The following is a 24,394-nucleotide window of genomic DNA, read 5'->3' as shown; positions in this document are numbered from 1 at the left end:
CTTTGTTGAGGGGCATGGACCACTTTTTTACAAACTGCTTATGTAAACTTGCGTGGCTGATGCCCGACTGTTATGACTGGAAGATCCACCTGGGGAGTGCGAAGACTGTTGCGACATCCTGGGCTTAGTTCCACTAATGGAAGCACAGTTGCCTGGTCTTGTCCTGACATGGGAGATAGATCTGAAAGGCAGCCTGAAGTCAGTAGATTGCTTACACTGACACTCTGTTTACCAGCTTGCACTGCATCCTGGGGCTGGCACTGCAGAGACTTTGTCCAGCCTTTTCACCGTAATCTGGTAACAGGCCACAGTGATGGCCAAGAAGGATTGCCTCTGTTTGCCTCATGGCTTTGAATTTCCTCGGAGCAAGGTTTTTAGCGGAACCCTGCTTGGATGGAACAAGGCTCAGGCCTCTTTGAGTAGCCTGGGAAAGAAACGCAGACTTTTCATTCTGTTTTGTGTCTGTCACTTTAGGTGATGCTGCCAGTGTGATCCAGTTTGGGAAGTCGGCCAAACGCACGCCGGAGTCCACCCAGATCGGGCAGTATGGGAATGGGCTAAAATCGTAGGTATACTAGAAGCCTGTTACAGGGCTCAAAACAGGGTGTCGTGATGCTGTCCTGCTCTCCCTGGCTCTAACTCTGGAACAGCAGTGGTCTGAGGGTAGCTTAGCAGCTGTTGTCCAGCTGGGTTGGCTGCACACATTGAAAAATAGGAACATCCAAAACAAGTGGGGACGGGAGAGGCCGAGGTTGCTGTTGGCTGTGGCTCCAGAACCGTGCCTCTCCTCCCGTCAGAATTCTTACTTTGACCCTGTGGTTGAGGACAGCAGTGGTTCTCTCCTGGGATGGGAATGTGTCTGAGATAGTGGGGGTGGGGGTCAGCTCGCAGGACAGCAGTGTTAGCTGAGCACCTGTAGCCAGGACTGGGGATCCAGAGTGGTAGGAGAGGCACAGGCTATCTCTCCCTAGGGCACTGTCGCCATGCACATGTCCTGCAAAGTAGGGACCCACCTAATGTCTCCAAGTCCCTTAGGGCTTCTTTCTCAGCCCTTGGTTCCCACTTGTTTAGTGTTTGGAATGTGTTATTCTGGTTTTGAGTGAAGCCCCAGGAGAAAGGTTTCTATTTCTGAAGTGCTCACTTCCAGCTGTACATACCTTTGGGTGGAATAAGATTTAGTGGAATTGGAGTTTGTGCAAATGGAATTATGAGTCATGTTTCTGGTCTCGCCTTGAAGACGTGTTGTGTTGTTTGAGAGAGGGTGAGGGTTTGATCTGTCAGCCGCGTTAGTTGGGCCTCACGTGCAGTGTGCTGTGAGTGTGGAGAAGTCAGGGACCTGGTACCTGGGCTTTGCAGTTTCTCTCTCAGGACAGGAACCAAGTGGTACTAATAAATGCTTACCATGTGCTAGAAACTGATAAAAACCTCATGAGGATGGTTTCACTGGAGCCTCGCTATGGCCCTGTGAGGAGTAGGTACCACTATTCTCATTTTCTGATGAAGAGATGGAAGCTTTTAGGGTTGGAGTGATTTGCCCCAAGGTAGAACTGGTATTTAAACCAGGTCTTTCTGTCTGCAGAACTGGAGTCACTGTCCATTTCTTCTCGGACAAGCTAAAGTTCAAATCTCACCTCATTCGTGGACTTCCTTCTGTAGGCCTTAGGTTTCCTCCTTTGTAAGTTAAGGTTATCATGTACATCAAGTAGGTTAAGGATTAAATGCTATCATTGCTCTGAGAGTCCCTAGCTTGGTTTCTGGCTTCTAATTTTATTTTTCCTGTTTTGATATTTCTGTGGCGATTTCTGGCTTGATTCAGTTGGCCCCGGAAGGGCCCTGGAATCCGTGTTTTTCATAGGTAAAGTGAATCACCTGAGATCTTTCTCCAAGTCATTCTGCTGCGGGTGATCTAAGACCAGTAACTGAGGTCTCCTTGAGTGGTGGTAACCTTGGCTTATCAGGATCTTGGATCATTCTCCTCCCGCCTGGTCCTGTCCTGTGGCTGCAGGCAAGCTGTTTCATCCCCTCTGAATGTGTGTTTCCTAATCTGGAAAACGGAGCTCTTATCTCTGACATTCTCCCTTAATGAGTGAGGTTCAGGAGCAGAAGAAATGTGACTCTGAAAGTGATTAGAAGAGCCGGCGCCTCGGCTCAATAGGCTAATCTTCCACCTTGCGGCGCCGGCACACCGGGTTCTAGTCCCGGTTGGGGCGCCGGATTCTGTCCCGGTTGCCCCTCTTCCAGGCCAGCCCTCTGCTGTGGCCAGGGAGTGCAGTGGAGGATGGCCCAGGTCCTTGGGCCCTGCACCCTAGGGGAGACCAGGAGAAGCACCTGGCTGCTGCCATTGGATCAGTGCGGTGCGCCAGCCGCAGCACGCCAGCCGTGGCGGCCATTGGAGGGTGAACCAACGGCAAAGGAAGACCTTTCTCTCTGTCTCTCTCACTGTCCACTCTGCCTGTCAAAAAAAAAAAAAAAAAAAAAAAAGTGATTAGAAGACCAGCGAGGGAAGCTACAGAAGTTGAACGTTCTCTTTAAGTGTATTTTAGGAGAAAGTTTTTGTGCAGCTCCCATTGAAATGGAGCCATCTAGTGTTGAGAGTACACAGTGTGCCCATTCTGAAGCCAGTTCACAAGTTGAAGAGTTTCTGGAGGAGGTGATTTGTGGTGAGAACAGGACTGAGAAGCAAGGAAGCCAGCAGAGAGGTGGTGCTTTGAGTTTCTTACTATTCAGGGCCTACGGTCAGGATCAGAGACAGAGGGGACAATAGGTGCATAGAAATTTTTGCCAAATTAGGGCAAGGGCAGGCTTGGACAGAAGGCAAGATCATGGCCGTCATTTTGCAATGCAAGCTTGAGGAAGAGGGAAGACTGTGAAATTCAAGGGGCAGGAGCCGTGCCAGCACCTGTGGTCCTGGAGAAAGAGAAACCGGGGCTGAGAGCGCCAGGAACATCTCTGGATGGTGTCTTGGGGGTTTTCTTGAGTGGCGAAGTAGGGCAGGGCATTCAGTTGTGTGCTCGGCCTGCCAGTCTGGTTTGTATTTGTACACAGAGGGGAGTAATGAGGCTTCCCGCCTCCATCATCTCCCTGGGGTGTTATGAGGACTAATGAGATAATAGCCATAAACCCCAGAAGCTATTCAGGAGAAAGGCGCTGAACAGCTCATTGTTCAGTGAACAGCTTTCTTTGGTGCTGTGGGCTGCTGCCCTGCTCCTTGCTGTCTGAAAAGGCCTGTCCCAGCCTGCTCCTTGCATGGTTTAACATCACAAAACAGAGGAAGGAAGCAGTGGACTCCGTTTAGACTCTTGGCCTGTGGAAATTAGCTTCCAGGCACAGTTCCCAGAAACCAGTTGCATCCAAAAGTAGAGGCCTGCCAGTGTCACAATGAGCTTGAAGAGGCAAAACAGTTTTGAACCAGAAGACTTACAGGACAGGAGCCAGTTACAAGCCTCTGTGAACACCATGGTCAAGAATTATAATTTGATAGCACCTGCGTGTCTGGCTGAGCCCTGGACTCATGCAGTGTTTTTTTTTTTTTTTTTTTTTTTTTTTTTTTTTTTTTTTTTTTTGAGGGCTTTGGGAGCAAAGGCCCTGGTCTCTCACCTTGATGGGGCTTCCATTTGATGGCACAGTTAGGGCTCATCAGCCCTTGTGGGCTGGAATGGACCTGGAGCCCAAGGGCAGCAGTGGAATTAGTGAGCTTTGAGGCAACAGAAAGCTGGGAGTGAGACTAACTTGGTTCTCTGGTTGGTGGTGAATGTGCCCAGAGGGTGGTGAGGGTCCTGGATGTTGAGTGAGTATGATTGAAAAGATCATAGGTGAAGACTAAGACTAAGAGAAGACTAGTGGGAAAGCAGAGCGAGGAGTGTTAGGTGGAGGACGAAAGCTGTGGAGCTCAGCTCAGGGCCTGGGGCCTAGGGAGGCCTTTAGGAGAACCCTCCAGAGGCACGGGGTGGGGTTACTCCTTTTTCACATGAGTTTTTGAATCCCTGGGAGAGTAATCTATTTCTGTTTCCCTTTCAGGGGCTCAATGCGCATTGGGAAGGATTTTATCCTTTTCACCAAGAAGGAAGACACCATGACCTGCCTCTTTCTGTCTCGTACCTTCCACGAAGAGGAAGGCATTGATGAAGTGGGTCCCGTCCTTGTGGTCATACTTGTTGACTCTGCCCAGACGGTTTTCATGGGTTGTTTGCAGTGCTGGGCTCTTTCACAGTTGTAGGATTGGAGCATGTGCCCCATGTCCTGGGATTAGCTGGTTGGATGGATTGGTTGAGAGGTTAAGGCAGATACGTTAATGTGAGAGGAAGCAAAATCTTAAAGTACTTCAGAGAGCAGCTGTCTTGTTTCTGAAAATGAGGCTGTCAAGTGGCAGGAACCAAGAGTTGGATTTGCAGCTCCTCTAGATCTAAACTCCATCTGTGGGGGTGTTACCATAGAGACTTGTTTTTTTGGGCTTCCCTGACTATGCATGGTGAATATAGCTGGCAGTAATTATAGGAACAGCGACATCTTTGCCCCTGGTGGTGACTTTGTGGAATGTGCTGTGAGCACATGTTATTTTTGAGGAAATGTGTTGCCGCAACTGCCCGGATCAGAAGCCACAGATCAGACACCCCCAGGGCCCAGCCAGGTCTGGAGGCAGGGAAGCCTGAATGTGAGCTTGTTCCTACCTGGCGCCTGGTCGTTGGTCTCACTTCAGGAGTGGCCGCTGTGCAGTCCCAGCGATTACTGCTGTGCTGGAAGGCAGGCTTGGTGAATCCGCACTCTTACTGTGAACCATTTTGGTAATTAACTGTGAAAGCTTAAACACATGCTCAGCTGATTTCTTTGGCCTGGTGGCTCAGATATCTGAATAGCATTTCTGGTGAGCCCTGGCCCCTTCGTTGTGGGGATTAGGGGTATTCTGCGGTCTGGCCAGCCTCCTCAGACTGGACTCTTATCTCTTTTTATCTTCTTTTCATGTGTGAGAAATGGAGGCTAGAGTTTGAGAGGGGCCTGAGAAGATCTGTAGAAAGAAATCCATTGCTGTCACATAAGCAGATAGTTGAATTCAGAGTTGGAGAAAAATTCATCTCAGTTGGCTGTGCCCAAATTTGAACTGGCCCTGTTTGGATCCAAGCCTGCATCATAGCAGACTGGTTCATGCTGAGAATGGCGGGCTGTCTTTTCCTGCCGTCTTTACTTAGCAAGCCAGGGGATTTGTTTGCCTTTTTGATGTGGTAGCTTGGTTCCTTCAGCACACTTGGAGGGTGAGAGGGCTGTATCTGCAGAGAAGATAGGACAGAAGAGACAGGAGAGGGTGGCCTGGGCTGGGGTTTTGGGGTATGTTTCTTAATAAAGGACTGCGTGTGGTCAGGGGAGGGTGTTCAAGTCGGCAGAAGCAGCTTACTCAAGGCCCTGAGGGCTGGGGAGGGCACCTACAGCGGGGTCCCCTGAAGAAACATGTTGGCTTCTGGAGCGCAGGGAAGGCCAGGCTAGGCTTGACCTCGGGGCTTGTTGAGTGAGTGGGACTTTATTAAGCAAGGGTGTGCCAGGATCAAATTCTCTTTTTAAAAAGGTCCATGTGGTTATTTGTGTGGTGATTATATTGGAAAGATTGGGGGTGTTGGAGTGGACTAGTCGAGAGGGCCCAGCAGAACTTGGAGTAGGGAAGTGAGAGAAAGAGATGGAGTCTCCCCTCTTCAGGATGTGGCCTGCGACTGATCAGTGGAGGGGTTGGAGAAGGGAGGGGAAGGGCTGACTCGAAGGTTCTGGGGTGGCAGTTGGAGGTGGTGAGCTGCTAGAGAAGAATGGAGGAGGGATGGTGTGGAGGGGATGCGTGAGTTTGTTCTGGATATGCAAAGGGAATTCTGAGCCTGGAGTTGGACTCCAGGATTCTTGGTGGCAAGTGAGTGCAGAGCGAGACGAGGCTTAGGGCAGGCCGACATCTAAAGGTCAGTGGGAGGAGAAAGTGGCATAGGACACCAAGGGGTGTCCAGAAAGGTGCAGAGAAAACCAAAAGTGTAGTGATGGTGTTGGAACTGAAGCAGCGATGTTGCAACGGAGGAGGGATAACACCAGTGGGAGTGAATGCCCACGGTTCAAAGTGACGGTGTTGTCACCTGACACTGTGGTAAAGAATGGGCACATGAGGTACGAGTCCACGGAGCGCAGATGGAACTCAGTTGCCCTGGTGGAAAAGGCTAGGTTGCGGTTTTTTTCCTTACTTGGTGCTAGAAGGTCACTGTTTTGGATTGTACTCTAGTGCAAACTCAGCCAAGATTTCAAAATCAGATCATTTTCGGCCAAGGAGGAATGTGTCCAAGCCAGCCTTGGGGTTGAATACTTAACAGCACGAAACTTCTTAGGATCCAGCAAAAGCCTCCGATCTCCTTAACAGTCTCTCACCCTGGCAGTTGTTAAGACACAGTTCCTTTTCCCTAAGGGTGGGCTGGCTGAGCTGAACTTCTGGGGTGCCCCAACCCCTTTGTTGTGCAGAGGGAATCTCTTTTGCAGTGGCCGCTTGCTCAGGGGATGGGAAGGAGAACAGTGGGGCCTCTGAAGAGGCAGTGTTTGAGGTGGGGTTTTTGAAGAAAGACTAGGATTTTTACATGCATTAACTTGGACGTAAAATGAAGCCCCATATATGTTGAAGAGTATATTAAAGTATTTGTACAGTGAAGAAGATAATAAAGCAAATGCCCCATGTAGCCCCCATTATAGACCGGTGTTAGAAGTCGCCTTGTAATCTTTCCCTTACTGTGCCCCTGAAGGAACCACCTTCAGGTGACTTCTATGATGGCCATTCCCTTATTTAGTGTAGTTTGTCACCTGTGTGTGCATCCTTAATTCATACTTCAGTTGTGCCTATTTTTGAATTTTACATACGTGAGCTCATTTTGTTGGTATTTTGTAAGTTACTCTATGTTTATGAGGTCATCCATGTTGATGCTAGTTGCTGTACGTGTGTTTGTTTTCATTACTATATGGTATTCCATTGTGGATGCACTGTAGTTGAGTCTGACCACTCTGTTGGATATTTGAGTTGTTTTTATACTAGTATATAGAAGGGTACTTCAGGAAGTTTGTGGGAAAATGGAATTTAAAAAGTTTGGTTGGAAAAAAATTTGGAAATCATGCATTTTTTTTTCATAGTTTACATTTCCCATGAACGTGGCGAAGACTCCTGTGAAAATGTCTCCTAGGCCACATACCTAGGGGCGGGGTTGCAGAGATGTAGGTTATGTTAGTATATCTTCACATTCACTAGTGTATTTTCTGTAGTGGTAAGAGTAGAGTTTTTACCAAAGTATTTTAAAAATGGCCAAGGACATTCCAAACAGGGAACTACCCGTGCAGAGACACCCCCTGCCCCAGGTATAAGAGGACCCTAAGAGGAAGCAGTGACATGAGGCTGAGTTTTCGGACAGGGCAGAAGCCAGAGAGCCTCTGGTGCTAGGCTGTTGAGCTTGGGCCTTATGTCTGGGCCTTGGCTAGTGTGGAGCCCCTGTGCGCAGGGCCGGGATAGCTGCACGGTTTAGGGAAAGGCTGTTCTAGGGCCTGCCTCACTGCCTGTCTGTGCTCACCCCGAAGGTGATCGTCCCATTGCCCACCTGGAACTCGCGGACCCGGGAACCTGTCACAGATAACGTGGAGAAGTTTGCCATCGAGACAGAACTCATCTACAAGTACTCTCCCTTCCGCACTGAGGAGGAAGTGATGTCCCAGTTCATGAAGATTCCTGGGGACAGCGGTAAGAAGGCTGTGAGCTGTAGCCCACAGAATCCTGGAGCTGCAGAGCCCTGAGTGGGTGGAGATGCCCAGGGCACCTGCCAGAATGAAAGGACCTCTGTTCCCCAGGAACACTGGTGATCATCTTCAATCTCAAACTCATGGATAACGGAGAGCCAGAGCTGGACATCATCTCCAACCCAAGAGATATCCAGATGGCAGAGACCTCTCCAGAGGGCACGTGAGTGTGCCTGGGAGGGCGGGGCCCTGCAGCTGCTGCTCATTCTTTCTGGAGGTGCCTTCAAGGAGAGAGGAGGGCGCAGTCCCTGCATTTCTCTTGGAGGGATGAGTGATGGAACTACTGCAGTTGAGAGCTCAAGTCTCCTAGACATGAGGCAGGAGGGACGAATGAGACAGCAGATCCTCAGCTAAGCAGAAAAACTGGTGGCCCTCTGCTCTGACTCCACAAGAAACTGCGGCCTCGAGGGGGACGGGATTGCCGAGGCCCCCACAGTCAGGCAGCGGTAGAGCCTAGTGAGGTGTCTGGGGGCCCCCTGGACGGGATGTGAGGGGGCAGCATGTGGTGTCCTTGTGGAAGGAACACCCTGTGAGGGCTGCAGGAGGAGCTGAGGTTGGCGATGGAAAAGTGGAGGGCCCGCAGACATTCTTGGACCTTTACTGCTTGTTGTGGGTGGGTGGCATTGCTCTCTCTGTCCTGTGGTCTCTAGGAAGCCAGAGCGGCGCTCGTTCCGTGCCTATGCTGCTGTGCTCTACATCGATCCCCGGATGAGGATCTTCATTCACGGACACAAGGTGCAGACCAAGAGGCTCTCCTGCTGCCTGTACAAGCCCAGGTAAAGGCTTGCCCGCCACTGAGCCGGAGTGATGCGATGTGAGAGCGAGGCTCCCACAGTGCTGGCCGTGATTTGCCACCGCACTTCTCGGTCCTGGAGGAGGGCAGACGTGGCCGACAGGCTCTGGCATTTGGCTGGCTGAGCTCGCTGGTTGTGGGTGCCTCTGGTACGTGGCAGGTGTCCTGCATGGCACAGTAAGCTGTCTGAGTCTCAGCTTTGGGGGCAGGGGGCGCTTAGACTACTACACAAAAAGGCCCGGGCTTCTTCCTAAGGTTTGTTTCTGCCATGGGATTGAGGACACCCTGGTGAACAGCGAGATTGTTTGTCAAGGACAGAGCAGGAAGTCGGGGGCAAGAAGACAAAGGAATTGAATCTTTTTTGCCAAGATAGACTTGGATTTGTCTCATCACGAGAGGCCAGGACAGCACAGTGTGGGAGCAGGCAGGAAGACAGGGAGCTTCCTGAGCTGGGGCTGGCCGCCTGCCCTGCTGCCGCTCGGGCCCTCAGGTTCCTTTTTCCACTGTCCAGGATGTACAAGTACACGTCAAGCCGTTTCAAGACCCGTGCAGAGCAGGAGGTGAAGAAGGCAGAGCATGTAGCTCGCATTGGTAAGGCCACCTCCTGTGCAGGAGGAGAGCGTCGGGTGGGGGTGGTCTGGGGTACGCTTTTGTGGCCAAAGCAGGGATCTAGGGACAAGGCTCTCCTCCTGTCCCAGCCATTTGCCCACATGCCATTCCCCTCAGCACTTTGTCTCCAGACTGCTTTCACGACAGCCGTTTAGAGGGCTTTATCTAAAACTGTCAACTCTGGCTTGCCCAGGGTGAAGAATCCCACACCCTCCTCTGGCTCAACTACTTGTGGATTAGCTTTCCTGAGTGCAGGGCAGAAATCAGCCAGCGCTTCTCAGTTCTCACCTCCTTGAAGGGGAAGGCTTCATTAGTTCCCAGCTCATGCTGAGGGTTAGCTCTGCCTGCTTTGTGTGTGTTTTGATCTGTTGAGTCCATTTTTAAAGTTTAAAGTTTGAAAAGCATGTGTCAGGTATAAATAGTGCCTGCTTTCCTTGGGGCCTCGGTGATATTTTTGAAAGCCAGATTTCCCTTTGTGCACTGACTTTTGCAGGCTTGGCCTGGAGGCTGCTCCCAATGCGCTCCCCAGCCATGGCTCATTTCCCTTGATGATGCGCCTATTTCATGTCCAGTGGGGAGCTTCTTTGTGGATCCGGGAGGGGTGATTGGGTTCTGAGCCTTTGAATGCCTTATGGTTTCTCTTGGATTTCAGCTGAAGAGAAGGCCCGGGAGGCAGAGAGCAAAGCTCGGACATTAGAAGTGCGCCTGGGTGGAGACCTCACCCGGGACTCCAGGGTAAGGCCCCAGGCTCATGTGGCTGCTGTTCTCCAGCTTTTCTGGCATTACAAGCCCTGGTCATGTGACATGTGACACAGCGTTTGAGTTTGTCTCTAGTAATGATAACTCACATGTACATCCATGTGAGTTACGCTGTGAAGTTTTAGATGTGATGGCATAACGTTAACCTGCTGTGGCCCAGGGTGCCTCCTCCTCTCACTCGATGTTGGTGTGCTTCTCCAGGTGATGTTACGACAGGTCCAGAACACAGCCATCACCCTGCGCAGAGAAGCCGATGTCAAGAAGAGGATCAAGGACGCCAAGCAGCGGTGAGGGCCGGGGCTGTCTTGCGGTTTTCTAGAGTTGTGTAGCTTTTGCCCTGTTGACTGACAGGTTGCCATTCTGTCACCCAGATGGCTTTGAAAAGCTGTTCATGTGATCTCAGCCAAATGGCCTTGCAGGAGAAAGGGTTACCCTGAGCACTCCCTTCCGTGAGCTAGGAGAAGGCAGGGAAGAGCCGACACCTCAAGTTGAACCCCTAGCAGTCCTCGCTGGCACCATCTCACCTTTTCTTTCTTCCTCTTTTTCACTTTTCATTTAAAGAATGCTCAGTGTATAAAATTTGAAAAATACAAAACATTTAAGAGCTATCTGAAAGTCCCTTATGCTTCTACCCCCTGGGGATATCTGTTCTTAGTTTTTTATGTCTTATATATATTCAAATTCATTCTCCCATCATTGGTTACAAATGGGGACTGTTTCGGGAGGTTGGATTTCACAGACTTTTCCACGTAGAAGGAGCACTGTCCCACCTCCATGTCTGGCGCCTCCAGGCTCCGGGGCCTGACTTACCGACTTGCTTCTTCTTGGCCACAGATTCAGGCTCCAGGTTACGTCAGCCTGAGTCATTCCACAGCTCCTCCATTTGCTTTTCAGCATCTGTTGGTGTCGGCTCTCACATGTTCTTGTGAATTTTTGCCTTTTTTTTTTTAAATGACTTTCATATAGTGGAGTTTGGGGAAGGTATGAAGATACTTTTATGTTTATTCTACCACTTAACCCTCTCTGCAGAGATTTGTAGCAGCGGCTTCACGGTAATCTGTTCCTACTTGGGTTTGTCCCTGTTTCGTTACTAAAAAGCCAAAGTTGTGTGCTTTTAATTAGCGATGCCTAGAGCCTCTGCACAGTTTTGTGTTCCTGTCAGTTCTGACAGAGGCTGTGCACGGAATGGAGATGCAGTTTTGCTGGACGTTGTCTGAAGCTGAAGCCTAACATACCTTGATCACCATGGCGTTGTGTGCTCGTGGGTGGGCCCACACGAAGTTCTTTCTCTTTCTTCTTAGAGCACTGAAAGAACCTAAGGAGCTGAATTTCGTTTTTGGGGTCAACATTGAACACCGGTACCTGGACGGGATGTTCATCTACAACTGTAGCCGTCTGATCAAGATGTATGAGAAAGTGGGGCCACAGCTGGAAGGGGGCATGTGAGTACTTCATGAGGGAGCTTTCCAGCCAGAGTGGACGGCGCGAGGGCTCTGACCGGTGAGGTTACAGAGTTGTGTCCACTTTTCTCCCTGCAGGGCCTGCGGTGGGGTTGTGGGGGTTGTTGATGTGCCCTATCTGGTCCTGGAGCCTACACACAACAAGCAGGACTTTGCGGATGCCAAGGAGTACCGACACCTGCTGCGGGCAATGGGCGAGCACCTGGCGCAGTACTGGAAGGACATTGCCGTTGGTAATGGGGCTGTACCTCTGCACCCATGCCCTTTCTCTTCACCTCCAGCCTTAAGATGGCTCATGACCTAGCGCCCGACATGATGTGCGGGTGTTTGCCTTCTAGCCCAACGAGGAATCATCAAGTTCTGGGATGAGTTTGGCTACCTCTCTGCCAACTGGAACCAGCCCCCATCCAGTGAGCTGCGTTACAAACGCCGGAGAGCCATGGAAATCCCGACCACCATCCAGTGTGGTGAGTCAGCGCTGGAGCCCTCCTTCTGACTGTCCCTCTCAGTCGCTGGCCTTCTTCCCCGGGGCCCTGTGCTGGCACTCGGCCTGACTGGCATTCATGAACTGATGGTCCTGCTGGGAAGATGCAAGTAGAGTGATGACCCTGTGAGCTCAGTCTTTTGAGTCTGTGCTGAGTTCTCCTGTTTGATTGAATGAGACAGAAAATCATTTAACCTCCCAGGCCTCTCATGCTGTGACTGAGCCAGGCTCAGTTAGTTTGGTACCGCATTGTTTCTGCTGTAGATGACTGAGCCAGGATCCTGCTACTAGAGGGAGAGAGTCTGGGGTGTATTAAGGGTCCATGATGTTAAGTTTCTATCCTTGCTGGAATCACTGTCCCTGAGAAGAAATATAATTATTATTTTTTTAAAGATTTATTTATTTATTTGAAAGAGTTACACAGAGAGAAGGAGAGGCAGAGGCAGGGGTGGGGGGGTGGGAGAGGTCTTCTATCCTCTGGTTCACTCCCCAGTTGGCTGCAATGGCTGGAGCTGCGCTGATCCGAAACCAAGAGCCAGGAGCTTCTTCCGGGTTTCCCACGTGGGTGCAGGGGTCCAAGGACTTGGGCCATCTTCTACTGCTTTCCTAGGCCATAGCGGAGAATGGGATCGGAAGTGGAGCAGCTGGGACTCGAACCAGCACCCATATGGGATGCCAGCATCACAGTGTTGGCCCCAAGAAATATAATTCTGTTAGGACAGCCAGAGTTGGAGCCAGAGTGAAGAGCTTTGCATAGAATGTTTGGGCTGGCTGCTTTGGGCCTGGCCATGAACAGCTGATGGGTATTACTGACATGTGGGTGTTTCTATGTCACAGATTTATGTTTGAAGTGGAGGACCCTCCCCTTCCAGCTGAATTCCGTGGAAAAAGATTACCCTGACACCTGGGTTTGCTCCATGAACCCTGATCCTGAGCAAGACCGGTGAGCACTTCTCTAGCAAAGGAATTGTGGGTACTTCTCTGCTGCCCCCCTCCTGATTTCCCACTGTTCCCTGTATTCTTGGGGTAGATATAACCCTCTATACTTCTTAAGGCTAAGACTTATATCCCTCAATCTGTTTTGTTGCTCGTAGTAAGTGCCAAGACTTGACACATGGCTTGCAGTGCATGTTAGTTAATTCCGTGCTGTGAGGACTCAGGGGGTTGCTCTTGTGAGAGGGGGCATGAGCTGGGTGGGGAGGAAGATCCCCGCCCTGCCTGGAACTCTGCTTTGCCATGGTCTTGCTACAGATGTGAGGCTTCTGAACAGAAGCAGAAGGTCCCCCTGGGGACTTTCAAAAAGGACCTGAAAACACAGGAGGAGAAGCAGAAGCAGCTGACGGAGAAAATCCGCCAGCAGCAGGAGAAGCTGGAGGCCCTCCAGGTATGTGGACCGAGGTCACTGGGCAGAGCCCTCCTGTGCCCGGGGTCCTGTGCCCGTCAGTGACTCCCCTCTTCCTCATGCTGAGTTTCACCGCTGCTCACCAGGCATCCCAGCCCCAGCCTCTGCGTTAAAGCACACTGTTTTTCAGGTATGCCTTGTTCATTCTTAAAAAAAGGAAAAAAATAACTAGAAAAGCTGTTTTAAAAGGTATTTCAAAGTGACCTACTTCTTTTAGAATGTCTAAAAACTGCAGAAAATAAAATCCTATCTTAAGGGCAACCACCATTAACTGCATAGCCTTCTGACTTCTTACGAATTTGTGTACATCATATACATAATTACATAGAGACATTTTTCGTAGAAATACAGAGATCATGCCATATATTTCATACACTCATATATTTCTACTACATAATTATTTTCTTGGTAATTCTCTAAGAAGTGAAATTGAAAGAGTAAGAGAATTTTGAAAATTAATGGTTTCTTAGTTATTCCCAAATCATCCTCCAAACGTTGATTTCTGTTCTTTACTAGCAGCATATGAGAATTTTAAATATTTTTGCAAATTTATTGGCAAAGATACGTGCACCTTATAATTTAATTTCTTTTCCATTTTTAAAATTGGACAGTTTTTCAATGTGTCCACTTATATTTCTTTTAGAATTGTTTTTTTTCCCCACTTACTTTTTTTGTTATTACTTTAGTTGTGAAGTTTTTTTTTTTTTTAAAGATTTATTTTTTTGAAAGGCAGAGTTAAGAGAGAGAGTGTGTCCATCCACTGGTTCACTCCCCAAATGGCCAGAACTGAGCCAACCCAAAGTTAGGAGCCAGGAGCTTCTTTCTGGTCTCCCACGTGGGTCCAGGGGTCCAGTCACTTCTTTCCTTGGCCATTAGCAGGGAACTGGATTGAAAGTGGAATAGCCGGGGCTTGAACTGGCACCCATATGGTATTCTGGTGCTGCAAGCATATGGGATGCTGGTGCCGCAAGTGGTGGCTTTACCAGCTATGCCCCAGCACCACCCCTGGCCGTATAGTATTTGTTAGGCATGTTTGTGATGGCACATTATACATTATATTTATTGCAAAGACCTGTCCCTTTCTGGCTGCTGTGCCTGTGCAGATGGGCTTTCACTGCCCTGTAGTGTTTCTGTGAGCCTCCCTGTCTGCTGAATCCTCCCATCCTTTCTGGCATCGTCCAGGCTTCTCCTAGCCTTCAGGCCCTCCCCATCTTTTTAGGCTCTGTTTGTAAAGAGTTCAGTCTGTTGATGCTTTCCCCTTAGTCTCTCAGTTGCTGGATTAGTCACACAGTGTCCTATGATTTGCTGATGGGTTAGTTTTGTGTAATTTTTGTCTCCCCAGCAGAATGGGAGTCTTGTTAGAGGATTAGGCCCAGGTTTTCTTTTTTTTTTTTTTTTTTTAATTATTTATTTGAAAGTCAGAGTTACACACAGAGAGAAGGAGAGGCAGAGAAAGAGAGAGGTCTTCCATCCTCTGGTTCACTCCCCAGTTGGCCACAACAGCCAGAGCTGGGCCAATCTGAAGCCAGGAGCCAGGAGCTTCTTCCGGGTCTCCCACATGGGTGCAGCGTCCCAGGCACTTGGGCCATCTTGTACTGCTATCCCAGGCTATAGTAGAGAGCTGGATTGGAAGTGGAACAGCTGGGACACGAACCGGTGCCCATATGGGATTCTGGCACTGCAGGTGGTGGCTTTACCTGCTACGCCACAGTGCTGGCTCCCCAGATTTTTTATTTTATTTGCTCACTGTCCCAGACACAATAGATCCAAGATGAGTTTGCCTGAATATACCAAGATATGCAGACTTTATCATATTTGCCCTGCAGAAAACCACACCTATCCGCTCCCAAGCTGACCTGAAGAAATTGCCCTTGGAAGTGACTACCAGACCTTCCACTGAGGTAAAACCCAGGGACATGGGAGGGGCTTTCCTAGGTGTCTTGTGAAGATCAGTGCACTCAGTCTCTGTGGGCCTTTTGCAGGAACCTGCGCGTAGACCTCAGCGTCCTCGGTCACCCCCTTTACCTGCTGTGATCAAGAACGCCCCGAGCAGACCTCCTTCTCTGCAACAGCCCAGACCAGCCAGCCAGCCCCGAAGGGCCCCTGTCGCCAGCAACGCTCCAAAGCCTCCTGCTGTAGCAGCCCGGGAGGAGGCCAGTACATCCAGGGTGTTCCAGCCACCGGAGGCACCTCGAAGGCCTGCAAATACTCTGGCCAAGACCATGCCCCGGCCTGCCCCTGTGGGTCAGCCACAGCTACCATCTGCGCTGCCCAACGCGAAGACCCCTCGGGAAGTCCCTGCTCCCCGAGCTGTCAGAACTCCAGTGGTCAAGAAGCCAGAGCCACCCACTAAACCGTCCTCGGTGAGATGTCTTCCTCTCAGCCCCAGCCCATCGTCAGTGGTGCAGGAGTGGAACTGCGTGGGATCAAAGCTGTGCGCGGAGAGCCTTGGGAAGATCACTGACCCCACGGTTTTCCTCCTCCCTGTGGAGGGGGAGTCTAAACAGTTTAAGGGGCTTGGGGCACAGAGCAAGTTGGTTTCCTGTCTGGGAGCTCTTCTCTGCTCCCTAGAGTTTTGATCTGCCATGAACTGGAGTCAGCTCTACTGGCTTCTCACAGTGTGCGCATCGGTTGGCATCACGTCAGGTCATGTGACCAATGGCCTTTGTGGGCTGTGGCAGTGGGGGTGTGTCTCAGGTCACCGTGTCAGGCGGGCTAAGAGGGAGTGAACTGACAGGTTGACCCGCAACAGCTTTGAGCAGAGGCCCTCATATAGTTCAGGGGCCAGGAGGTGGCTGATGTTGTGCGCCATGTCATGTCTGATGGGGACTGAGTAACAGGCCCCCTGAGCAGCTTACATAGACCAGACGGCATCTTCCTGCTCTTCAAGGGCTCACGTTCTCACTCTTCTGTCCTAGGCTACCCCTGGTCGGAAGCGCAGCCTTGGGGTTTCTGATGAGGATGAAGCCGAGGAAGAGGCTGAGAGGAAGAAGGAGAGGTGCAAGCGGGGCAAATTTGCAGTGAAGGAGGAAAAGAAGGACTCCAATGAGGTAGGTGTTGAGGAGAGGCTCTAAGAACCTCCCTCCCATCCCCACTAGCAGTCTGCACCGGCTCTGGTGATCTTGGCAACGTAAGCCTTCTGGAGGCCTGGTGGGTCTCCAAGTTCTGTCACATGGACGACCAGAAACAGGATGCCAGGCAGGCTCCTGAGTAAGACCGGCTGGGAGCGCAGACCTCAAGTAATGCTGATACACAGAAGTAGGTTCAGATTGCTTTGCTTCCCTGTCCGTGGTGTTCTTCTCTTCCCTGCTCTATTGTTTATAAAAGTGGCAGAAGGTGGCTGGGCCAGTGATTGCAGAGCGTGGCCCTCAGGGATTTAAACTGCAGCATCGGAAGACATACAGGGGGTGGGGCAGGTATTTGGTACAGTGGCTAAGGTGCTGCTTGGAATGCCCAGATCCCCTGCCGGAGTGCCTGGGCTCAAGTCCTGGCTCTATTCCTGATTGGAGCTTTCTGTTAATGTTCATCCTGGGAGGCAGCAGGTGATGACTCAATTATTTGGGACCCTGCACCCAGATATGAGACCTGGATTGAGTTTCTAGCTCCTGGTTTTGGCCTGGTCCATTCTGGGCTGGTGGAGGCATTTGGGGAGTGAACCAGCAAATGAGAAATCTTTGGCTGTTCACCTCTTTCAAATACATAAAAATTTAAAAAATGATGGACATGAAGGTGATGGCTGATGATCCTGGATGGCCATAATGCAGTCTGCTCTTTGGGGACCCCTGAAGATGTCTGTTAACAGACTGCTGTTCTTGCAGCTCTCAGACAGTGCTGGGGAAGAGGACCCGGCTGACCTCAAGAGGGCTCAGAAAGGTGAGTTTGGGGGAGGTCCCTGGCAGCCTGTGGAAGCCGTGGAGCCTCTTGCGAGCAGCAGTTCAATCCTGAAGACTTTTTGGGGGAGGGAGGTTGGGGGGGTTTATCCTGGGCCTGGACTTTTATGTACCAGTGGATCCAAGTCTAATCCCAAGCAGAATTGTGAAGACAGCACCCCTTCGTGGCTGGTTCTGACACCTTCGTTGGTGTGCACCCCTGGCAGTCACTCATCCTCTTGCTCATCAGCATCCTCATGACAGGTGGTGGAGGAGAACAGGGTGGCCGGGCTCCTTGTCCCTGTGTGATGAAGGCGCGCACCTAGGAATTTCTGGCTCCTAGCCCTGGCTGAGCTGAGGGGCTCTGGTCTTGTTTTCTGATGTGTGCCTCTGTCCACATTCTCAGATAAAGGCCTACATGTGGAGGTGCGTGTGAATAGGGAGTGGTACACAGGCCGTGTCACAGCCGTGGAGGCGGGCAAACATGCGGTGCGGTGGAAGGTGAAGTTTGACTACGTGCCCACAGACACAACACCGAGAGACCGCTGGTAATGCTCCCTTCTCGCAGGCCAGGATAGCAGAAGTCAGCCAGGGGGAGTAGGTGTCCCTGGCTCTCTGCTGCAGCCTACCCTGGGAACCCAGGACAGCTGGCTAAAAACTCTGTGTTCTCCACAGGGTAGAGAAAGGCAGTGAGGATGTGCGGCTGATGAAGCCCCCTTCCCCCGAGTACCAGAGCCCCGACACACAGCAGTTGGGTGGGGAGGAAGAAGAGGTGGTGGTGGCCCAGCAGGCTGTAGCAGAGCCCTCTACTTCGGAGTGCATCCGCATTGAGCCCGACACCACTGCACCGAACACCAACCATGAGACCATTGACCTGCTCGTCCAGATCCTTCGGTGCGTGTCTTTGGTCTTCCTGCTTTGGGGCCAGCCGCAGTTCTCTGCTCTCCGTTCTGAATTGCTGTCCTCATCTTTGTCGCTTAGGAATTGTTTACGTTACTTCCTGCCTCCGAGTTTCCCCATCTCTAAGAAGGAGCTGAGTGCTATGAATTCAGATGAGCTGATATCTTTTCCTCTGGTGAGTCTGGCCTGACATTTGATTCTGCACACCCACATTCCGTTGTAGTGATGGATAGCTTATAGTGATGGCTGGTGCTCAGCCAGGTGCCCTACCTCAGCCAGTTTCCCTTTCTTCCAAGAGAAGGGAAAAGGAAACTTTGCTGTAGAGAAAACGTGGCATGACTGGATATGACGCTGACAGGCAGAAAGCCAACTCCGTCTACCACAGGTGCTAGCAACTGAGTCCTTTTGGGAGAGCAGGTGTGGTTGACATCACTAAATCCCTCTTCCCATACCCATGCAAAATGGAATAAACCTGTCCCAGGCAACCACAGAGCTTAGGCTTAAAGTGTCTAAAATGTGACTCTTGGAGATGCAGCACCTCACCATGTGTGTAGCTTACTTAGTGCTTCAGCTGATCTGCCTAGCAGATCTCGATGTATCACCTCCCTTTGCTGGGCCTCTTCGTGCGCAAAGGGCCTGCCTCTGAATAACTTCAGTCAGTAGAGGTACCATGAAGCTCTGAGAAGCGAGTGTGGTGGGAGTGGCTGGGAGGAGGCCTGGCGCAGGGTGGGGAATGGGGAGAGAGCAACTCAGTCTAGAGAAAACCTGGGCTTCAGCAGTGCTGGCCTGTGTAAGGGACAGGAGGGTATTGGAGAAGTGGGCTTGTGTGAGCAGAGGTCAGGGGAGTCAGGGCAGCAGGCTGTGTGGGTTAGTAAGGTAGGAGGAAACAGAGCCAGGCTGTGATGCCTCTGAATGCCTGGTTGAAGTCACATCGGCTTGAACTCTATAAGATGGAGGGCCAGCAGGCTGTTTTTAAGCGCAAGGAATTGTTCGTCTGCATGATGCCTCGGGCAGGGTCAATAAACTTTTTCTATAGAGGGCCAATGAGCAAGTAATTTCTAGTTTGTGGGCTCTAATCTGTGGCAACTACTCGGGTCTGTTGGTGGTAGGTAGAGGTGAGGATATGGCTGTGTTCCAGTAAAGGTTCATTTGGACAGCAGGTGGCAGGCTGATTGGGCCCAGGGATACTGCTAACGAGGCATCTTTGGTAGCAGCGTGTTTGGGTGGGTGATGCAGGGGCAGGGAATCCGGTCAGAGATGAGCAATTGGAAATGGGAGGCAGCGGGATGGGAATGGGCCGGTGGATACAAGGAGTGTATCACAGGTTGTTGACAGACTAGGCGTGACGGTAAGCAAGTCATAGGTGACAGGAAGGTGGCAGAGACCATGTGCTGCCCTGTGCTTCAGGCCTGTGAGATTTGGAGGTTGCTGACAAAGCCATTGACTGGGAGTAAGGTGAGTTGAGATTGTGTTGTGCTGGAGATACGAGCACAGGCGTGGCTGACATCACTAAATCCCTCTTTCTGTCCCCCTGCAGAATGCAGTAATGTGCAGTGGGCAGGGAGAGATTGGGGACTGGCACTTGGAGGGAGAGGGAAGCCAGAGCTAGAGACAGGGATTGGGAGTCATCCCCTCAAGTGGGATGCTGCTGTGGTAGGAATACCTTAGGTTTTCTAGGCGACAGCGTCTAAAGAGGACTGGAATGGAAACCGTATAAAGTTAGTATATTCAAGATGGCAGGCCCTGATATGGCAGCTGTGTGCTTGGTAAAGTTTGCCAGACAGAAAAATATGGGGTTTTATCTCCATTCTACTTTCTAAAAAGTGAAATGAAGCTGGAGGCAAAGAGAAAAAGACTCAGAGAGGTAAATGTCTTCCTCACCCAAGGCTGCCCTGCTCCTGCTGTGAGGTGAGAGGGTATGGTACTTGATGAGAAAGCTGGAAGGTGGCCCAAGTCATCACAGTGTCTTCACAGAAAGCTCCATGTTTCAACTTTTGCCCTTGTTTAGGTTACAGCCACTCTGCAAATCCCAGGAGGAACCAATGGCTGGCTGGGTCTGCCTGGCATCTTGTCAGTCATATTTGTTGCTTTTGGCTCAAAGTTGCTGCCAAACTCAGGGCAAAGCCTGGGTACAGCAGGATCTCTACAGTGGACTCAAAGTCAGCAGGAGCATTTTGAGTCTAAAAATAGTGGAGAGAGCTGATTTTTCTGAAAGGAGGTAGAACCCAGCAGATCAGCTTTGTCCTCCTAGTTGTAATGTCTGAACCACTCAGACTTTCTTTTGGTATCAGGAACACAGTGGAGTCTGTTTATTATTAAGTCCTTTCCAGTCTAAAAGGCTGTCCTTCCCCATCCTGCCAGACCTTCAAGCCTTATAAAACTCTGCAGATTATATTTTTTTAAGAAAGTAACAATTGAAATTATGGTTAGCTCAAAATAAAAAGTTCTCAAAAAACTAGGAGAAACCACAATTGCCCTCTCAAGACATTGCATATGAAACTTTAATTCTTTGGAGCCTGTTGGAATATTGTATTGAAGTAATAATTTTGGGCAGAATGTGAAGTTTCTCCTGTCATCTTAGTTTATGATAATATTTTAGATTATAAGGTGAATGACACATACTTGCCAGTAAGTTTTTAAAAACAGGAACCAGAAGTCTGTCAGTACCAGGCAGCTTGCATCTTTACAGAAGTTAATTGCTAGAGTTGATAAGGTGGCAGTGGCCAGCTAGGATCTGCTCAGTGGCCTCATCCATAATCCATAATCATTGGTAGTATATAAATAATTCATGTTATAAATTTGAAAAAGTGAAAGAGATGCTATTTAAATTTGTTTTATACACTGAGATCCCATATAATATTTCATTTGGAACAAGTGTTTCCCTACTTTTCTACACTGCTAGTTAACGTTACTATGCTACTGTTGGAGGTTGCAGGCACTCAGAGAAGATAGTAAAAAGCTGATACTGCAAAAATATCTACTACCCAGATCTGCTGTTAGTAGGTGTTTGATATATATTTGCAGAAGAGAATTTAGTCCTGATGTTATTTGGTATAACTTGGAAATGGATTATTGCAAGGGCTGTTGTGAGGGTAAAACACCCTGACTGAGCTGGGAGTGATTTTGTTGTCCTTTTGGGCCACCTGGAATGGTAAGAATCACCCTTCGTATTACTCATGGCTTGCTGTAGCACTTGGTAGAGTACTTTTTCCTGTGTGATCTTGTTTTAGCCTCTTAGCAGCCCCAAGAGGTAGGCATTGAGGTCTCTCAACTCGACCTAGAGAGACCACGTGCACTCTCTGAAATGTTCTTCAAACCAGGCATCTGTGTGGAGCCCACTGGAGACACCTTGTGCCTCCCCGGGGAGCCCTGTAAACCAGATACTCACGTTTCAACTTCCCTCCTGACAGAAAGAGTACTTCAAGCAGTATGAAGTGGGGCTTCAGAACCTGTGTCATTCCTATCAGAGCCGTGCTGATTCGCGGGCCAAGGCCTCCGAGGAGAGCCTGCGCACCTCTGAGAAGAAGCTCCGGGAGACAGAGGAGAAGCTGCAGAAGCTGAGGACCAACATCGTGGCACTCCTGCAAAAGGTGCAGGAGGTGAGCCAGGCAGCCCTCTCATTGCAGCTGGACCACCTGGTCTCTGAGGGTGGGGGGCCTGGGGACCTCCTCCTCCCTTCTCACCACGCTCTCCATTCACAGGAATGTGTGGGTGCAACCCTGACTGCACAGTGTCCTGACCAGGAGGGCTTGAGGTGGTGTGGCTGTCTGGGTCTCATCCCAGCCAGACCCACTGAACCTGACTCTGTCCTTTGTTTAGACATTCCGATGTACAACCTGGTTTGAGAACCCTCCAAGCCATAAAACAAAGAAGTTCTTGCTTTTCCAGATGACTGATGCGCAGTTGGGATTGGGTAGCCTGAAAGTGGGGTGTGCCCTTTAGGGTGTTGATCCTTCATGTCCTTGGGATTTGTCGGGGAGGCAGATAGGCTAGAAAAGGTTCTGCCCTGCTGCTGAGGGAGACAATCACTGATTGCGGGAGTGCTAGGAAGTAAACAAACTGGGGAAGCCCCTTGACTAGAATGCTCAGGGGGCACTGCTGAGCTGACATTTTGGCGGAGACTGACAGGAAAGCCGTAGTGTAGAAGGTCATGAGTGCTCCAGGCAGAGGGAGGAGCAGTAGGACTCAAGGCCTTAGTGGGGAGCTTAGTAGTGGCAGGCCCTCTACAAGGTGGGCCCTGCCTGGGAGCTGTGGAAAGCCACTGAAGGAGCCTGGCGTGGTCCTTAGTCTTGGTGGTGGGAGGCTTGAAGCAAGGACTCCTGTGACGAGGTCCTCCATTGTCTGGGTTGATAGTGGTGGCCTGGACCTTGGATAGTGACAGCAGGGAAAGGAGTGGGCACATCGATAGTATGTGAAGGAAGCTCATGAAAGGCACCTGGGAACTTGGGGTGGAGGCAGGGCAGAGCAGAAGTCTGGGTGTGCTGTCTGTGTGCTTTGATGGGGCGGGGTGGGGAGGGGCGGGAGGAATGTGATCAAGACAGGACAGGAGCCGGACAGGAGCCTGACGGGTGGGGGTGGGGGTGGGGCAGGAGGGGGGCAGGAAGGGTGGAAGTGGCTCAGCCTCAGGAACTTTGAGAAGGGTAGAGAGGGAGCCCCCTCAGCTGTCCTCCAGCCCCCCGCTGAACTTTGCCCCTCTCTATTCCAGGACATAGATATCAACACAGATGACGAGCTGGATGCCTACATCGAAGACCTCATCACCAAGGGGGACTAAAGGGCTGGGAGCCAGGCACCAGCTCCCCTACTTACCTGCCCCTCAACACAGCAGCTTCCTGGGGGTGGGGGTTGCATTCATGTATTGGTGGACTTACCTTGTTTGACTCATATGGGACATTTGTGCTTTTGGAGGGAAAGTTACTCTTGATTCTTTGAATCTTCCTCCCTAAGTTTATAAATATTTATTTTTTAAAAGAAACAAGATGCTGTGGCTGCTGTGAAACCATACATTTTTGGTGTGACTCTTGGGCAAAGAACAGAGATTCTTGCCACTTTTGCCACACCAGGTTGCCAAGCCAGAGCTGTGTAAGCTCCTGGCACCTCAAGATGGTGGTGAGGCCAGTGCCAACTTGAGGTTGGTGAGACTCGGAGGGCATGAGCCCCCAGGTTCTTCCTAGAGGACGCTGTAGTCATCTAAGAGATGGGGGAGGCAGAGAACCCCCCAGAGCGGTGTTCCCCTTAGTGGCTCAGAAGCAGGAGACCCACAGTGGGGCTGTGGTCAGAGCAGGTTCAGTGCTGGAGGGGCTCTCCCTCTTGCAGCTCCCCTGTCTCAGGGAAACAAGGGTTGAAGTCAGCCCAGGCAGATGAGCGTTGTCTTGGCTGTGGCACTGTCCCAACAGCTTGGGGAAGAAAGATCCTCCTTGCTCAACCTCTCCATCCACCACCCAAGGTGTCTGAAAGCATGGTTTCCTTGGTTAAACCTTGGACAGTGGTTTCCTGCCTCAGTTAACTTGAGCCCAGATTGAGGAATAGACACATCCAACTCCGGTCAAATGTCTGACCTGAGTAGCCCACTGAATGAACTCCAAAGGATTCCTCAGGGAAGGGGCTTGTGTGTCAAACAGCCCTGGTGCTGAGCTGGCAGAGGCCTCAGGTGCTGCTGGTTGACCTGGAGAGCTGCTGCTGCTTTTCCTACTTTGCTCTGCTGGGCCCCACTGAGCTCCTTCACAGTCTGACCTCTGGAGCAGCCAGGAGGAGGGGGCCGGGATCTTCCAGCCACAGGGACTCCAGAGGCAGCTCCGCAGGAAGCACATCGGGCCTTCCATGTCCAGCCACAGCCCCAGAAGCTGTGTGTCTCAAGCAACTTCTCAGGGTCACAGACAAAGGCGAGACTTGATGAGTTTTCACTTCACTGGCTACAGAAATCTGGTTCCATTTTCCCCAGCTCTTCCCAGTTCTACTTTGGGTTTTATGACGGCACAAGAACTATGACTTTAGGCCATTGGTCTGTGATGCAAACCTCCTTGGGGGACTTTCCAGCGTCTACTATCTCGGGCCAGCTGAGGCCACCCTGCCACCCTCTGCAGTCTGCAGAAGCCTGGGAAGCAGAGGTGCAGGATGCTGGCCCACTGCAGTTGGAGCCCATTCCCCACTTGTGCCATGGGGCCAGAGCACTTGAGACTGGTGCTGTCTGGACTTTCCCAAACCACAACCCTGAGAGAGGGCTGTTTTGGGTAACACCACTGAGACAGACCCTGGTCTCTTCCTCTGGATGATTCTCCAAGTCTCGGTGTTTGTTGTAACCTGGTGATTCTTGTCCCATCTGGCAGTGCTCAT

At 50.7% G+C, this 24,394-nt stretch overlaps 1 protein-coding gene across 2 annotated transcripts in view; it reads left to right on the top strand.

Annotated features, from left to right (window-relative positions):
* MORC2 (MORC family CW-type zinc finger 2) overlaps positions 1-23,036 on the top strand; it is a 41,470-nt gene extending 18,434 nt beyond the window's left edge. Inside the window, exons 5-26 of one of the 2 annotated variants that reach the window (XM_051826524.2) lie at positions 475-565; positions 4,018-4,126; positions 7,570-7,729; positions 7,837-7,948; positions 8,436-8,561; positions 9,090-9,169; positions 9,840-9,922; positions 10,148-10,233; positions 11,248-11,388; positions 11,485-11,639; positions 11,745-11,873; positions 12,728-12,833; positions 13,142-13,274; positions 15,119-15,193; positions 15,275-15,655; positions 16,211-16,342; positions 17,111-17,165; positions 17,568-17,709; positions 17,837-18,055; positions 18,143-18,236; positions 21,472-21,651; positions 22,767-23,036. In XM_051826524.2, coding sequence (XP_051682484.2) covers positions 475-565; positions 4,018-4,126; positions 7,570-7,729; positions 7,837-7,948; positions 8,436-8,561; positions 9,090-9,169; positions 9,840-9,922; positions 10,148-10,233; positions 11,248-11,388; positions 11,485-11,639; positions 11,745-11,873; positions 12,728-12,833; positions 13,142-13,274; positions 15,119-15,193; positions 15,275-15,655; positions 16,211-16,342; positions 17,111-17,165; positions 17,568-17,709; positions 17,837-18,055; positions 18,143-18,236; positions 21,472-21,651; positions 22,767-22,835 — 2,858 coding nt within the window. In that variant the 3' untranslated portion in view covers positions 22,836-23,036. Of the gene's footprint in view, positions 1-474; positions 566-4,017; positions 4,127-7,569; positions 7,730-7,836; positions 7,949-8,435; positions 8,562-9,089; positions 9,170-9,839; positions 9,923-10,147; positions 10,234-11,247; positions 11,389-11,484; positions 11,640-11,744; positions 11,874-12,727; positions 12,834-13,141; positions 13,275-15,118; positions 15,194-15,274; positions 15,656-16,210; positions 16,343-17,110; positions 17,166-17,567; positions 17,710-17,836; positions 18,056-18,142; positions 18,237-21,471; positions 21,661-22,766 lie in introns of both variants that reach the window. The other variant, XM_051826523.2, reaches the window with a different exon arrangement.
* The last annotated feature ends 1,358 nt before the right edge of the window (positions 23,037-24,394 follow it).

Source organism: Oryctolagus cuniculus, chromosome 21, assembly GCF_964237555.1.
Source record: "Oryctolagus cuniculus chromosome 21, mOryCun1.1, whole genome shotgun sequence".
NCBI classification, from domain to species: domain Eukaryota; kingdom Metazoa; phylum Chordata; class Mammalia; order Lagomorpha; family Leporidae; genus Oryctolagus; species Oryctolagus cuniculus.
Note: the sequence above shows the minus strand (reverse complement) of the source record. Positions and strands in the feature narration are given on the sequence as shown.